The following is a 15,099-nucleotide window of genomic DNA, read 5'->3' on the forward strand; positions in this document are numbered from 1 at the left end:
CCGAGTGCAAACGTGTGCCACTCGATTGCACGCGCGCGCGCGCTTTCTGATTGGTCGCCGCGTCTGCAACCAGTCCACGAGCCGCCTGAACGCAGCAACGTAAGCGTGTCGACGTAGGGAATTTTCTCGACGAGACACGCGCGCGCGAACGCGACGACGGTTACGGATGCGCCCGAATTTTCAAAATGCTCTCCCCCCCCCTCCCCCGATTCCGATGGCGATGCCATCGTACGTGCTTCGCTGCTTTTTTCTCTCGGCTCTTGTAACTTTTTAGAGAATATCACGTTGTGTTTTCTTTGAATTTTTAAGTAAAATTTAGTATCCGAACCGAATTCTTTTTGCATTCGTTATCTTCATTACCATTCTTAATTTTATACAATTTTTGAGCGTTAATATATTATTAAGAGTTGTAATAATTATTACAACTCTTAATAATATGTTACTCGATTATTAAAATTGCAAGTGAATGATGTCGAATCAACAGTTTTCTCTGGTGAACATTTTTCTCTTAATTTTTATACAAATTTGAACATTTTTCAGAAATTCTCCAAGTCTATACATCTTTTCTTAGAATTTTTTATACATGTGAATTCTGAAATATTCTGAGATTTCTCATTTCATAATTTCTAAAAATACTTTTTACTTTTTTAATTTTTATAACATTTTATCATGAGAAATTATAGAACAAAAAATTTTTTAAATTTTAGGATATTTCATAATTAATATGACAAATTTTTTTTCAAAAAGGTATAGATTTTCTGAGTATTTCTGAAAAGCGTTTCAATTTGTATAAAAAATCTGAGAAAAATTTTTACAATGGTTGATAAGATAACAATCTCCAATAGACGTCTCAGTCTAATGGACGTTTGCCGTGGAGATCGGACTTTCCAGGGAACGTCCAATAGACTGCCATCAAACATCCACAGTTCCGCACTGCGTACGTCCATTAGACGTCCATTAGACGTTTTCAGTTGATCTTTTTAAATTGGTGAGTCAAATGCACAAGCTCAATTTTCACTTTATAAGATGTGAATAGTAACAATCTGTAATGTCTAATAAATACTTATAAGATGTCAATTTGTCATAGAGTTGGGATGGATATCTAATGGAGATCTCTCGGAGATCTATATCTGACTTCCATGATGGAAGTAAAATCTTGTGGAGCTATGAAGGTTTCGTGGACTTCTAATGGACGTTCAGCTGACTTACATGATGGAAATAAAATCTCATGGAGCTATGGATGTTTCATGAACTTCTAATGAACGTTCGTGTGAGACTTCCACCATAGAGATAGATGTCCCATGGAGCTATGAAAGGGCGATGGACATCCACTAGAAGTCAATTTCTATGTGGATATAGCTCATTGTGTTACATAGGTTGATGAATCCATCATTTATTATCTATTATCTGTTTTTGCAAAGTTGTCATATGAAAGATAATCACGTTATATTACATATGTAATGCTGATAAATCTTCCAAAAATAGAAGATTTAGTAACATAAACGCACAGATTAAATAATACAAAGTAGCTTCAGATTATAAACAATTATGTAAATTAGAAATTAGAAATTTGTAATTTAATATAAATAAATGCTTTTCAAAATTAAATTCTAATTTAACATAATTTAATCTTAACATAACTTCTTATTGAATTAATTTTTCGTTCATGCAACTTTTAACATAACTAAATTAATTTTGTAAGCTATTAACTTTAACTTAATTTAGTTAAAATAAAAATATATTAACTTATTCAATTCTGACGACAAATTTCGATACATTTATATAACGTGTTGCGAGAAAAATGATTCAGTGCAGATCGCGTGTTAAATCAACGAACGAGCTGATTGTACCTCGCGGCGCTAAGTGCCGCATAAGATACGTAAATATCACGAGACAATTTTAATTATTGTCCTCACCACCCTCTCATTCGTACATATAACGAACCGCAGATTACATCGCACACATCGTGTGCACCCGTGATTGATGATACGTCGACAATCGGGTAATCACAAATTGCGAGCTGTATCGCGCGTTTTACCTTACCCGATTGTTATCTCAATTTCTGGCGTTGTGCAATCGACAAACAACAATAGTCGAGTAGCAACATTACGCCTCCGTCGTTCGCCAACGCTGCATTGTTAAGCGTGACCAATTACATTAATTTTTCAGAATTCTATCAACTACGTCTCATCCCAATTTTAACGCTTGAATTCTAACGAGCCTGCCGCTCGACGATGCACCTGCATCAAGCCCGTATCAGACTATGCATTGCAAATTGAAGATTGAAAATTAAAGATTGAGCTTTGCCCAAGCAGAACAGGGAGTCATCAAGACGTCAAAATGATGTCAAAGTGACTGCAAAATGATCATTAAAAGTCACTTTTCAATCAATTACGATTCATTTTGATGCCATTTTGACACAATTGTGAATCACTTTGATGTCATTTTGACTTGTTGTTCTACTTGGGTGGCCAATCAAAATAAAAGGAGTTACAATTTCCTTCTTTTGATCGGTCAAATTTCAATCTTTAATCTTCAATCTCAATCTTCAATGCGTAGTCTGATACGGGCTTTAGTCAATCTTTTATCATAAAATAACGCGTTTGTTCGACCGGGTAGTGAATTCGTCGTAACGTCGAGTATGCTAAGGTCACTCGAAGGGAATTTCTCGAACCGTTCGTTGATTCGCGCGACCGATCATTCTTGCGTAATGTAAAGATACTGTTAGTGAACGTTGGTACGAACGGTATTGTTCTTGGTACAAATATTTCAATAGAGCGAGAACTTGCAAAAATTCCGTCTCCGATCGTGTTTTGCGTCAATCTCACTCAATCCGTCCTCGCTCGCGGAGATTTCTATTATCCATCTACCACCGTCTCGTGCGGAACGCTTGCGAAATCGAACGCGTTGCATGTCTCGATGGAATTCCTGCCTTTGTCACTACATCGCGGCAATATTTCGTGCAACACTTTCATATTCTCTTGGAAGAGAAATGAAATTTTTAAGTAGAAATACAAACGTTTACCTAAATATTTTTCTTTTATACCGAAGCACGCAAACTGTAATATGTAGCATTTTATACTCGACATTATCTTACGCGTAATTATATATAACATTTTTTTGTATAAAATTATCGTGCATAATAATTAAACGAACGCGCAAATTATTATAGAAAAGATTACTTGACGTGTCATAATATTTATTTATTCAAAAACATATGTATATTAAATATCAAAATATTAAATAATATTCAAGATATCGTCTCCTTCAGCGACAATAAAATTTTAGATTAAAAATATATCTTATAATAATTAATGAATCGAGAGTACTGTCGAAACGATTTAACAAATTCTTTACGCAAAAGTGAAACATTGTAAGCACACATTATTTTTAAAAATAAGAAAAATGTCAAAACGTTCGATATTTAGAAGCTGCAGACTTATTTAACATACATATGTTCTTGAATAAATATTGATAGACCAAATATATTTTTTTTAATTTGTTTGTTAGTGGTCGTTAGACTTTAATAACGTTTGCAAATAAACAAGCTTATTGTTTGTATTTATTATCGTAATTATTATAATGATCATCTACGATGATTATATTAACTATAATTATCTATTACTATTATAGTTATCTATTCTATTTTTACGTACATTTTCTGTTTATGTTTTCTTCTAAGCTATTGTTTTGTTATAACTATTGCCGCTGAAGCTATTGTACTAAAAGCTATTGTACTTTTTCCTTTCTTGACTAAAGGCACATAATGCGAATCGTATGAATCTAATAATATCTCATTGACAGAATCTGACGATAAAAGGACGTCGGTCTCTCTATTACATATTGATAACAACAGGATGTTATTAATCTTTCAATAGCCAATTTGGAAAATGAGATTGCGAATTGTATGACAAATCTGCTGCGGATTACAGTCGTTGGATCGCATTACGTCGGAGAAAACCACAGAGAATAATTTCGCGAAAACGGAAGTTGAGGGATACCGAAAAGCGCAGTGATATAGGAAAGCATCGTAAGTTATTCATCATATATCGCTGGATACATTCAACAGATTTTCGCCTGTGCTAATCAAACGGCCTGCTAAATACTAAATAACATGCAAACAACAACGGACTGTGCGATACTAACGCAAAGTTGCATTCGTGAGACATACGTCTACACCGTCAAATTTGCTGAAGATCTCGTATCTGATTGCCAAAGTCGCAAATTTAAGTGTTTACCCATTTCATTTTTTTCGCTCTCTGAAAAAGACGAAATCACGCGCGACGTATGCTAAAATTATCCAGTGTGCGACAAAAATTAGAAAGATTATCATTATAAATATAATATTGAAATATTGTAAAAAATGTGCTGAGAAAAAAGTTGTTAACTTGATTAGATTTCTTCATTTCAAATATAAGGGATTTCATTTAATTAAGTCAATGAAAAGTGGGGATTCCCATTTAAGGATGTTCTGGCTATGCAATCCCAGACAAAAGTAGCTTAAATTTGAAATTGATGAAATTCTACGTTTTTATAACTTAAAACGTGCACCATATGTGCTCGTATCATGTATAGGACTTAAATAATGCCAGTTAATATGACATTTGGCACTACAAATGAATATATTTGTATATTTTGCAATTTTTGCGATCGTCGGCAAAAAACTTTTGGGCGTGAATTTTACTAGAAATCAACTGTAAGAAATGAAATAACTAGACGCATATTGATAACATTTAATGCAATTTAATGTATATCAGATATCAAATGGTATTTAAAAATCCATAAGATACTTAAATAAATATCACTAACGTAATATTTGCCCCTCTAGCACTTTATACAAAATAGAATGTGTTTATGTAGCGTGGTTGTATAGCCCATTCGGGAATTTGACATTTACTGAAATTTCACGTCGTTTTATCATTGATATCTTAATAACGAGTTAGTAAATCGATATAAACTTCTTTTAGAAATATTGCTCAATATTTTATTTACTCATAAACAAATTAAGTTTCAGAATATTGGCAATGTCGCTTCTTTATAATTTCGTTGACATAAGTGGAAATGTACTGTTACACCATAAGAATACATGTAAAATTTAAAGTTGAATAACACGTGAAGTTAGAGGATCGATTTCAAATTTTAAACATGTGCTTAGATAATAAATAGAAACAATTTATAAAATTTTCGAGGCATTGTCAATGTCAGACGTTACCGCCAGTACATTCTTAAGATTTTAAAGTTATCCCCAGCCTCACCCTCTCCCCCCCCTCCTCGAGGGGGGAGGAAAGGTGGCTAATTTTTGCGGGATAGAATTGCCCCATCAAAAATATTGAGGGTTTATTTGGAACATTTTTTTCATACGGTGCTTATTTTTCAAGGTATTTTGCAATTTAACATTAAAAAAAAACTCACTCTGTATGCGTAACGAGTTTTTAAATAATTGCCTGTAATTCTCGAGAGATTGAATCAACATACAGCATAAAGAGAGGATTTGAGCAATCAACCCCCGATTTGCCAGTTCGATTATCAAGAGTGGCTTTTGTATGCCAGTTGTTTTTAATTTGCCTATTTTTTTGCCTGGTTTTCAAGGTCGCATCTTGAAATCATTACTCGCCGTGTTGATTCCGCAAATCGTCGTGAAACAAATCGTTCTTCCCTCCCCGCTATCGACGCGAACACGCGGAGTCAATCGCACGTCGCGAAATAGAAGCGGCGAACTCTTATTTAACATGGTCGACCGAGCCGACAGTACTCAGTCTACCACCGGCCGTAACACAAGTATTCGCATTATCTTACTGATTCCTCGGCGAATCGGTGAGTCGTCGCCAGTGCCGCGAGAATTCATGGTGCACGTTGACGGGGTGAAGGATCATGGTGTTTTCGATCGTTTGTCTTGGCCTGCTTCTCCTGCCGGGTGAGCTTTGAATACTTAACACGGCCATTTTGGAACAGCCTCTCTGCATGCAGACTTGACATCCCTCGAAGATATTTCTTCGAGCTGTCGTTCTCTGTCATGTATATTTTGCAGATTGTGGAACAAAAAAATATTATTTATTTGCTCGGTTGATTGCTTTGGTGCTGAATATTTACATATAGTATTAAAATGCAGAGATATAGTATTTGCATTCTGATTTTAGAAATAAATTATGACTAGGCATTTCATAATGACTATACAAAATAACTTATGTCAACAAATTATTGTTTATAGATTAAACTCCTGAATATTAAAAAAAATATACATATTTGTTTGTTTGATTGAGTGATCATTTTACAAGGAAAAAAAAGAAAATTACGGCATTAGCTTGGGTAAAAAATTATGGTAATGAGGGAAATAATAAAATTATCCTGATGTTTCCTGACAAGCTTATTACGAGAATCTCGCAATTGAAATTATTGTGTTCCGATGACCGAAATATAATGTAACTTACAAATCATTAATTATTATAGTACAAGCGTATTTTTATTTAGTGATATATTTTTTTTATTTAAGTAGTAAAACGGGATCTATTTTTATATTCAAGTGCGATAAAATGTTGATTAAGCTGACAAGTAAAACAAAACGACATAAATTACCTGTCTCGTTAAGTCAACAAAATGCATGCCAGGCCAGTTGACTTAAAATTTCAACTACAATATCCGAATAGTGTATTAAGAATTAATCAAGAAATAAAAAAATAATAATAACGTGATAAACTATTTCTGATTCAATTTAGATAATCATGTTTTAAGGCCGAAAATTTATTCGGCGTGCAGTTTCGTGAACTTAAAAATGTATATAAAATCATAGAAAAATATCAGCACTAAGGTCTAGCTATGATCATCAGGGCTTTTCGATTGTTTATATTTTCACATATCGGTTTAAATTTTATTATATAATATAAAATATATAATATAAAAAGAATTTGTCGGTTGAAATAAATTTTAGTGTTTAGTAATATTTTCGATTATTACACCGAGAAAAAAGTCATTAACTTGACTAAATTTTTCAACTCGATTAAATTTGTTCAGTTCAACTATTTATGTAGTTGACTTCAGTTTAATCATTTATATATTTAACTACACATATCTCTTTAATTTAAATACGAACTGAAAAATTGTCAACAACTCTTTTTCTCAGTATATATACATCTTTCAGTTTTATAAACTGCGATATGGTTGTCGGAAACTTATAAACACAATCGCGTAAACTGAAGCTAAAAATAATATCTCGATTTAATTTGTCTGATTTGATAATAATGCTACGAGCATCATAAAAAATTCAACTTGAGTATTAAATACTTTAGTGCACACTGCATTTTAATATTGAAATCGTACATGACCGCAAACTGTCGTGCAAGGAATATGAGTTGCGATTAAGTTGCTCGTATATTGTTCTAAGAATATAAAAACAATATTATTATCAGCGAAAATTCTGCTAAAAGCAACAGAGCGCAATAAAATAAAACTACAGACATTCACTTTGATTTGACTTGGCAGGTATTTCTGCTTCCAATAAGTATGTAATGTTTTAATTTTGTATGAACGTTACGTCAAATTGTAGAAACAATCGTATAACTAATGATCATCATGCAAAAATGATGAGCGTAATATAATGGATGATTCTTGTGATACACGCGACAGGCACATTATTACGTTAAGTTAAATCACCTCGAATAAATGTAGTTATATATATGTGTATTCAATCATTTTATCGAATAATTTTATATATTGAATACTGACAGCTCTTTTTCACTTCAACATTTTTTAACAGAATTAATTTAACTTAGTCAATTTTAGTGATTTAATTTTTAACTTGAACGAGTTACTTTCAAAACACAAATTTTAATTTATTGACTGTTTTACAAAGTTAAAAATCTATCTATGTAAAAGAAAAGATTACAAAAGAAAAATACATTCCTATGTGAAAAATAATATTACCGTCGCTGCTCGGAGTAGAAAGAGTTGGATCTTTATGAAGTGACAATTTTTCCATTATCCATCATAATACACACCGCAAAGCGAGTGTTACTAATCCTTTCGAGCTATATACTAATTCTCATATTTTCTCAGTGAATTGTCTGATAAAAGTTGCCGTACATTTAAACGTATATTATCATTTTATATCGGTTTTATGTGTACGCCTATGTACACGTACGTCGTTTCTGCTATCGTTAAAACACGCGTCGTCTTCATGAGTAATCATCAGCTGTAATTAACGAAAGGACCTAGAACTTGAGAATTGCATAAGTCCTAGTAATCATGGGTTCATGCAGTAATGCGAAGTATTGTTATCACTTTCGAAACTTTTTGCTATCGTAAAAATGTAAATTTACATGCGATACGCGTATATGTGTTACTTTAAGAGATAATAGTTGACCGATTGACAGATGGAAGATTAAGATACATTTGAAAGAATTTGTTTTATTGAAAATGGAATATGTTGCGATAATTGATATATTGCACGCTTTGAAAGTTCGATTAGAACGTAAGCGAAGCATTCATAAAATATGCAAAGCGAAATGTGGTACATTTAACTTTAAAGAGAAATTCTAACAATAAATTAATGAAGGTCTCATGCGTGTTTTTGCAAATGTATGTATGTATGCTTTGCATCAATCTGCCAGATTGTCACAAACGTAGCTTTGATATTATTCACGTAGGCACGCGATATCGATCTGTGTTATTTTGTTATACAAAATTAATGAATCATAATCACGCGTAAGTATATGAACTAAGGTTAGACGGTAACTACAGTTAAAAAGTCAAAAGTTAAATAAAGTTAAAAGATTAATAACTTTTAATTTAACTTACTTAACTTTAATAGATTCAATTTTTAACTTTAACGAGTTACTTTTAAAACACAAACTTTAATTTATTAACTATTTTCTTAAAGTTAAAAATTTATCTATGTAAAAAAAAGAAAAAATACCTTTCTATATAAAGAACTATATTTCTTCGTTATTTCATATAAACTTAATTTGCAAATAAAATATTAAAAATGTTTGATGACCCATGTTATAATTGTTTTAATTAGAATAAGGTCTAACTTTAAAAAATTACGAATTTTTAATTTAACGTGAATAATGTTTTTTTAAAATTAATTTTTAATTTAACTCGAGTTAATTTAATCTTAACTTTTAATTGAGTTTATTTTTTGTTCGTGTATCTTTTAAGATAATTATGTAAATTAATTTTATAAACCCTTAACTTGAACTTATTTTAGTTAAAAAATTGTTACTAACTTATTCAAACCTGATACGAACGTTCATCTTCTTTAAACTTAAATATATTTTAGTCTATTAAAAGATATTGTTAGCCTCCTTTGATTAAATTTAATTAGAGAGGCGAGTTAGTGATATTTCCAAAATACAAAATTCTTTTTATTTTTCGATCAATAGCGGTCATTATCGACTTCACAGGATGTTTTCGTCAAAAAGCGTACATTGTGGTCTTTCTGAAATTTCGCATTATCGTTAGATATCTCGGACAGATGTTCCTCTTGCATGTGTCTCACGTAATCATACGCAACAATAAAGATTTTGCGTAATGGAAGGACGTCGAGGATTCATCATTCTCAAGATAATCGCTTTTTTAAATCAGCCAAGGATTTCTAGACGGTGTCACGTCGACGGCGACGGTTCTCGCATGACCGTTTGAACTAAAAAAACGAAAGTATAATGTACTCTTGAGGCTCTCGTCGCATGTGTCGAGCAGATGTGGAAAACCTTAAAGCAGCCAGGTGACGGACCTGCCCACCGAACAAATACCCACGGGAACGAATTGCACTCATACACTCGTTAGCAGATAATCAAGAAGCATTCTGTCACATAATAAGTACGCGGAAACGGCCAATTGTCTTTCAGGAGAGACAGGGAACTTTAAATGCACTTTCAACTTCCGCGAAATTCTTCCGCGCATTTAATAGTCGATCCGTTAGAAAGCGCGTCGGTAACATCTAGACCTATTTGCGAACGGAAAATATTAATTTGTTATAAACATTGAGTTACCGTCTCTCTAAATTTTAACAGAGACCTTCCTTTTAACAGTACCAATTTCAAAACTCTACTATATGAGTTTCCCAGTTTGAAATGAAAAACTGAAGAAAGCTCTTTATATTAAAGTAAATGTATTTATTTTAACATTATTTTCTTCATTTAAATAAATATTAGCTAGTATGAAATAAATTTATTTATAAACTCAAGAACTACTTTTTAAATCAAGGAAATAATGTTAAAGTAAATAGATTTTGCTTGAACATGAAATTGTTTTTTTTTTCAGTGTACATTTTCTGGATGCGACATTGTATTTACTTACTCATCTTTAATTATTCATCATCATATAACTTTATTAGTCAGCTTTAGTCATTCATTATCATAACTTTATTAGTATCGCTATACATTTTCCTTTTCATGAGATTTGCGTAATATGCAAATTGCAAGTACAGTAAACATATTTCTTTTTCAGGTTTCTGCCGCGGTCAAGACTTCAGTTACGAAGGAAGTCAAGGTGAGCCTTTGAGAAAAGTTCAATATCCGAAGTTCAATGATACGTGTTTCGAAAATGGGATCAATCGTTGCATTCGTAGGTCCATCGCACTGGGGTGAGGAGTATCACACGTGCATTGGGAAACACCAATCGCCCATTAATATAGAGGAGCACGATGTCAAAAACGTCAGTCTGCCACCATTGAGATTAATCGGCATTGACAATCCGTGCCATTCGTACGTAACGAACAACGGTCACACAGGTGAGAATTTCACGGTTCGATTTTGCATTCGGCACGCCGAGAGAGAAACATTGGATTCGTTACTCCTTTAGCTCGAGGTTTTCTTCAATCGCTCTATAGCTGGGAAACCCCTTGCGATCGCGTTCACGAGGATTAATTTCAAGAAAAACGTTGTGGTTGCGATATAATGGGTTGGCAAAACAAGGGAACAAGGAAAAAGAGACTTTGTTCCTTGTAATTATTGCCCCTGGTATAAACAAACAAGTAAATCACATAAATGTTGAACAGAGATGACTAAAACGCCGAGACAAAAAAACTCGCAAACGATTCGTACGTGTCTTTACTGACGTTTAAATCATGCCGTAATGATTTTAATCACGCTAATACGTAATCGAGCTCAGATACAGAGATTTATGTTTAATGCACAATGTTGAACGTTATATAAAAAAAGATATCTTCAATAATTGCTCGGTCGCATATAATATATTGATATCTTTAACAATTGCTGTGTGTTACATCAAGTTTTCTTCTATCCAGTTATGCTGAGAACCAACGAATCCAAAGCGGCGATGTTATCCGGAGGACCATTAGGAGATAATGTCTATGTGTTTGAACAATTGCATTTTCATTGGGGCGAAAATGATTATGAAGGATCCGAAGATTTAATCAACAACCATTCGTTCCCGATGGAAATGCATGCCGTTTTTTACAAGGAAAATTACAAATTGATAGATGAGGCACTTAAGCATGAGGATGGTCTGGCTGTCTTAGCATATTTGTACGAGGTAAGAGATCGTGTGGATCTGACAACTTCAGTTGGTATTCTTATGTACCATTAATTAATGCTTTCATGTTTTATTCGTAATTTTTTAAGACAATTCAACATATGTCTTCTTTTTAATAAAACCATGTAGGTAAGCCCTCAACCAAATCCAACGTATGAGTCTATTGTAAAAATATTGCCCGATATAGAAGAGATGGGTAAAGGAAAAATATTGCAAGAGCCTCTGTTATTGGGAGAATTACTCGTACCAGATATTGCAAATATACAGGATTACTTTACGTATAATGGCTCGTTAACCACTCCACCTTGTCTCGAGGTCGTTACGTGGATTGACTTTAAAGATCATCAACAATTATCACACGAGCAGGTCTCTCAACATTATTTGCAAATGCTATAATTTCTTTAATGTTATAATTTTATTCATAAATTGATCATTTTTTTGCACAGATTTTTGTTTGCTTGAGCTACGTACATACATACGTATGTTTGTCAATTTAATGCATAAGAAATACATTTCTCGTTGTTTAATTTCAGTTGGCTGCGTTTCGTGATTTGCGGAATCGCGAAGGCAACAAACTGACTCACAACTTCCGACCAGTTCAGCCTTTAGAGGATCGCGTAGTTCTTCAAAACATTCCGAAAGAGCAAAACACGCCGATTAGCACTTCTCACAACCATCATCATGGGCATTCAGGACAACGGGATATCAAGATTCCGATTTTGTTCGTCGCGTTGGGAGCTCTTGCGGCAATCTTTGCAATGTTTATAATGTGAAGTCCTTCATGTGAAATATTCTAGTCAAAGAGTATTTTTTAATTAACTTTTAAAGAGACAGAATGACAGTGATGACGCAAAACAAATGGTGAATACGAGTAAATATTTAAAAAAGAATCAAATTTTATTTATAATATCTTTTAAAGATTATGTTTAATTGGGCAAACATTCCGAAATAAACGTCATCCCGGTAACTTATTTAAAGTAACAACAGAATATATTTTATATAATTTTTTTTTTAAACTTGCAGTGATAACTTATTTCTTAACATTAATAGCAACATAAGTAATTCAATGTAAGTTCAAGATCATGACACATACACACACACGTACATGAACTAAAATATTACCTCACGTATGTAAGATAATTGCAATTAATAATAATACACAACAGTTACTAAGATGAAGTGTTTGCATTACGAATATCTGCATTCAACAGCTTTGCAACTGTTGCAAAATTCTTTTTAACTATTTTAAAATAATTCTTTACGATTGGTTAGAGTTAAGTTTTTGCCTTTAGTTTCTACTAGATCTGAATATACAAACTATTTATACTAAAGAATCTTACAACAGTTGCAAAGCTGTATCTTTTGCAGAATGCAGCCATTGAATTTTAAAATTATATTAATAGATATAATGTTATGTGTCATTTTCCGCGCGAGCGAGTTTAAGCAAGTAAATATTTAATTCGTATAGAGCTCCATAAGTTATTTAAGAGTACCCCATGTGTTACATGTAGATATAATGACGATTTATAAATAATGATTTATGAATATTGATTACTAGATATATATTCTATACAAAAAATATATATAATTTATTGCAAAATATACACGTTTTCGATAACGATACTATCAATCTTTTTCATTATTTACGTAAGCTGCTAAATCCTGTTGGCCTTGTTTGAGGCGTGTTCTCACTTCTTCTGCTATCGCTTTCTGCGTTCTTCTCTCTAATATTTCTAATTTTTTGGCTATATCTCGTTTCAGATCCCAGTCAGGTTTTCTTGGTGCTAAATTACTAATATCCTAAATAAAAAAAAAGTAAACAAAGTAAGAATTGTTTCTGAGAAATCGTACAGAATACTACAGTAAAGTGATACAGCTGAATGGTAGAAGTACACAATTTTATACATCTACAAAATTCTAGTGGCTCCTTTTTGTTTTATGGATTTGTTAAACAATTTTTTAAACAATTCGAATCAATTTTTAATAAAAATCTCGAAAGACTGTTTTGTCATCGGCAGATAAGGAGCGGCAGTAGGACTGTAGATATACTGTCTAACATCCACAACTTACCAGTTCCTCGATAACCACTTTACTATTCGCAGCATCCAACTGTTCTTGAACTACAGCTTCCACATCACCAGGTTTCGCATCCTCTACCATATTATTCTTCAAGCTTTCGTCTTGCGGCTTGTAACTCCGAAATTTTGGCCTAAAAACGCAAGACTTTGAGCAATTCAATGTGAGGTTAGATATAAATCTATATAAAATGAGGTTTACTTGGGTAAATTTTCGGCTGTGTCGTTTGTATTTTCCTTGCCCTCTTCATTCTTTCTCTTAAGTGCCTGAAGCCGTTCCTTTCTTTTTAAAGCTTCCTCCTCTAACGAGCCAATTTTCTCTTCCGTCATTTTTAAACACTCGTAAAACTACAGATGACACATAGCTAGTGATTTTCTAGAGTAAAAGTCTGAACATTATTGGGAATTCGTGTTCCTAGATACGGTTTTCGCGCATGCGCAGCGATCTCAATGTAATGTCTAGTTTATAAAGAAAATTTTACAATTGTGCATTGTTAACATAAAAAATATGCATTTTTATAACATAAATTGAAAATGCAATTAAAATTTTTTAAATAATTTATGTTGTAATTATAATTCTTATATCTCAATAAAACTTAAGTTTTATTAATATTTTATAATCAATCATCAATATTAAATTATATATATTTCTTATAATTTATACATACGTACGAAAATTGTATAAAATTGCTAATTAATTTATTAATATTGAAATTAATTATTGCAATTTTGTGATCAGCAATCTTATAAAATTTTAATATAATGATTTATAATATGAATGAAATATTAAAATTAATTATTGCCATTTTAGGATCGATCGGCAGTTTTACAAAATTTATAAAATTTAATTATTAATATTACGTATTATTTCATTACTAATAAAATTAAAAACTACATTATTCTCTCATTATTGTAATTTTTGGAATTTTTAGCAGTTTCAACATGTAGCAGTTTCACATTTAGCAGTTTTTTGCAAAATTTTAATACGTATACATTTATAAGAAATACATGATAATATTAATAAAAATTTTTTAATTAAAAAATTGTTAACCAAAAATTAATATATTTATATTTTAATAAATTCTAATATATTTATCTTGTAAGAAAGTCACTGTATACGTATTTTGTACACGGTTAAGATATGTAATGTAAATAAAACGATCGCGCTTTTTTTGTAAACAAATTAGTTTATTAACATTTATACACAAGAGTTCGTACAATCCAGCATCAGATAAATTATAAGCAAATTATATCGAGATTATATCTAACGCTACCTATATTTTACTTTAATGTTATTTTATTTTAATGTTACATTCAGTCGCGCAAGCCTCGGCTAGCGCTTGTAAAGGACTCGCATTTTATGAACGAATCGCCATCAACTTTCGCTCACGCAGTCACTCTCGCCGAAGGTGCACCGTGTCCAACATCAATTTGAGTTTCAAGACAAAGCTTAAATCTTTAATCAAGACGAGTTTATCGTTACAGATAAGCGCAATGCCGGAAATTCGTGCAACGTCCCCTATAACGTATTTCG

The 15,099-nt window shown here is 32.3% G+C and overlaps 2 protein-coding genes across 2 annotated transcripts; one reads left to right on the forward strand and one right to left on the reverse strand.

Moving 5' to 3' along the window:
- The first annotated feature begins 5,529 nt into the window (after window positions 1–5,529).
- Window positions 5,530–13,108, forward strand: LOC105195462 (carbonic anhydrase 1). Its single transcript, XM_011160871.3, has 6 exons — window positions 5,530–5,914; window positions 10,444–10,485; window positions 10,565–10,726; window positions 11,243–11,490; window positions 11,620–11,856; window positions 12,024–13,108. Exons 1-6 carry the CDS (start codon window positions 5,872–5,874, stop codon window positions 12,261–12,263), a joined length of 972 nt encoding a protein of 323 aa, XP_011159173.1. The 5' UTR covers window positions 5,530–5,871; the 3' UTR covers window positions 12,264–13,108.
- On the reverse strand, window positions 13,038–13,952 carry LOC105195460 (coiled-coil domain-containing protein 12). Its single transcript, XM_011160863.3, has 3 exons — window positions 13,768–13,952; window positions 13,561–13,699; window positions 13,038–13,290 (listed from the first exon to the last, which is right to left on the reverse strand). The coding sequence occupies exons 1-3, from the start codon at window positions 13,893–13,895 to the stop codon at window positions 13,117–13,119; spliced, it is 441 nt and encodes a 146-aa protein (XP_011159165.1). The 5' UTR covers window positions 13,896–13,952; the 3' UTR covers window positions 13,038–13,116.
- Window positions 13,953–15,099: the final 1,147 nt, after the last annotated feature.

Source organism: Solenopsis invicta, chromosome 12 (assembly GCF_016802725.1).
Source record: "Solenopsis invicta isolate M01_SB chromosome 12, UNIL_Sinv_3.0, whole genome shotgun sequence".
NCBI lineage: Eukaryota > Metazoa > Arthropoda > Insecta > Hymenoptera > Formicidae > Solenopsis > Solenopsis invicta.

Excerpts from the sequence above, each read along its gene's own strand:
- LOC105195462 (XM_011160871.3), top strand. The coding sequence starts at position 5,872 with ATGGTGTTTTCGATCGTTTGTCTTGGCCTGCTTCTCCTGCCGG. Across the intron at positions 10,727-11,242 it reads AACGAACAACGGTCACACAG|TTATGCTGAGAACCAACGAA; the intron begins GTGAGAATTTCA and ends TCTTCTATCCAG. Across the intron at positions 11,491-11,619 it reads TCTTAGCATATTTGTACGAG|GTAAGCCCTCAACCAAATCC; the intron begins GTAAGAGATCGT and ends AAAACCATGTAG.
- LOC105195460 (XM_011160863.3), bottom strand. The coding sequence starts at position 13,895 with ATGACGGAAGAGAAAATTGGCTCGTTAGAGGAGGAAGCTTTAAAAAGA. Across the intron at positions 13,700-13,767 it reads ACAGCCGAAAATTTACCCAA|GCCAAAATTTCGGAGTTACA; the intron begins GTAAACCTCATT and ends TTGCGTTTTTAG. Across the intron at positions 13,291-13,560 it reads AAGTGGTTATCGAGGAACTG|GATATTAGTAATTTAGCACC; the intron begins GTAAGTTGTGGA and ends TTTTTTATTTAG.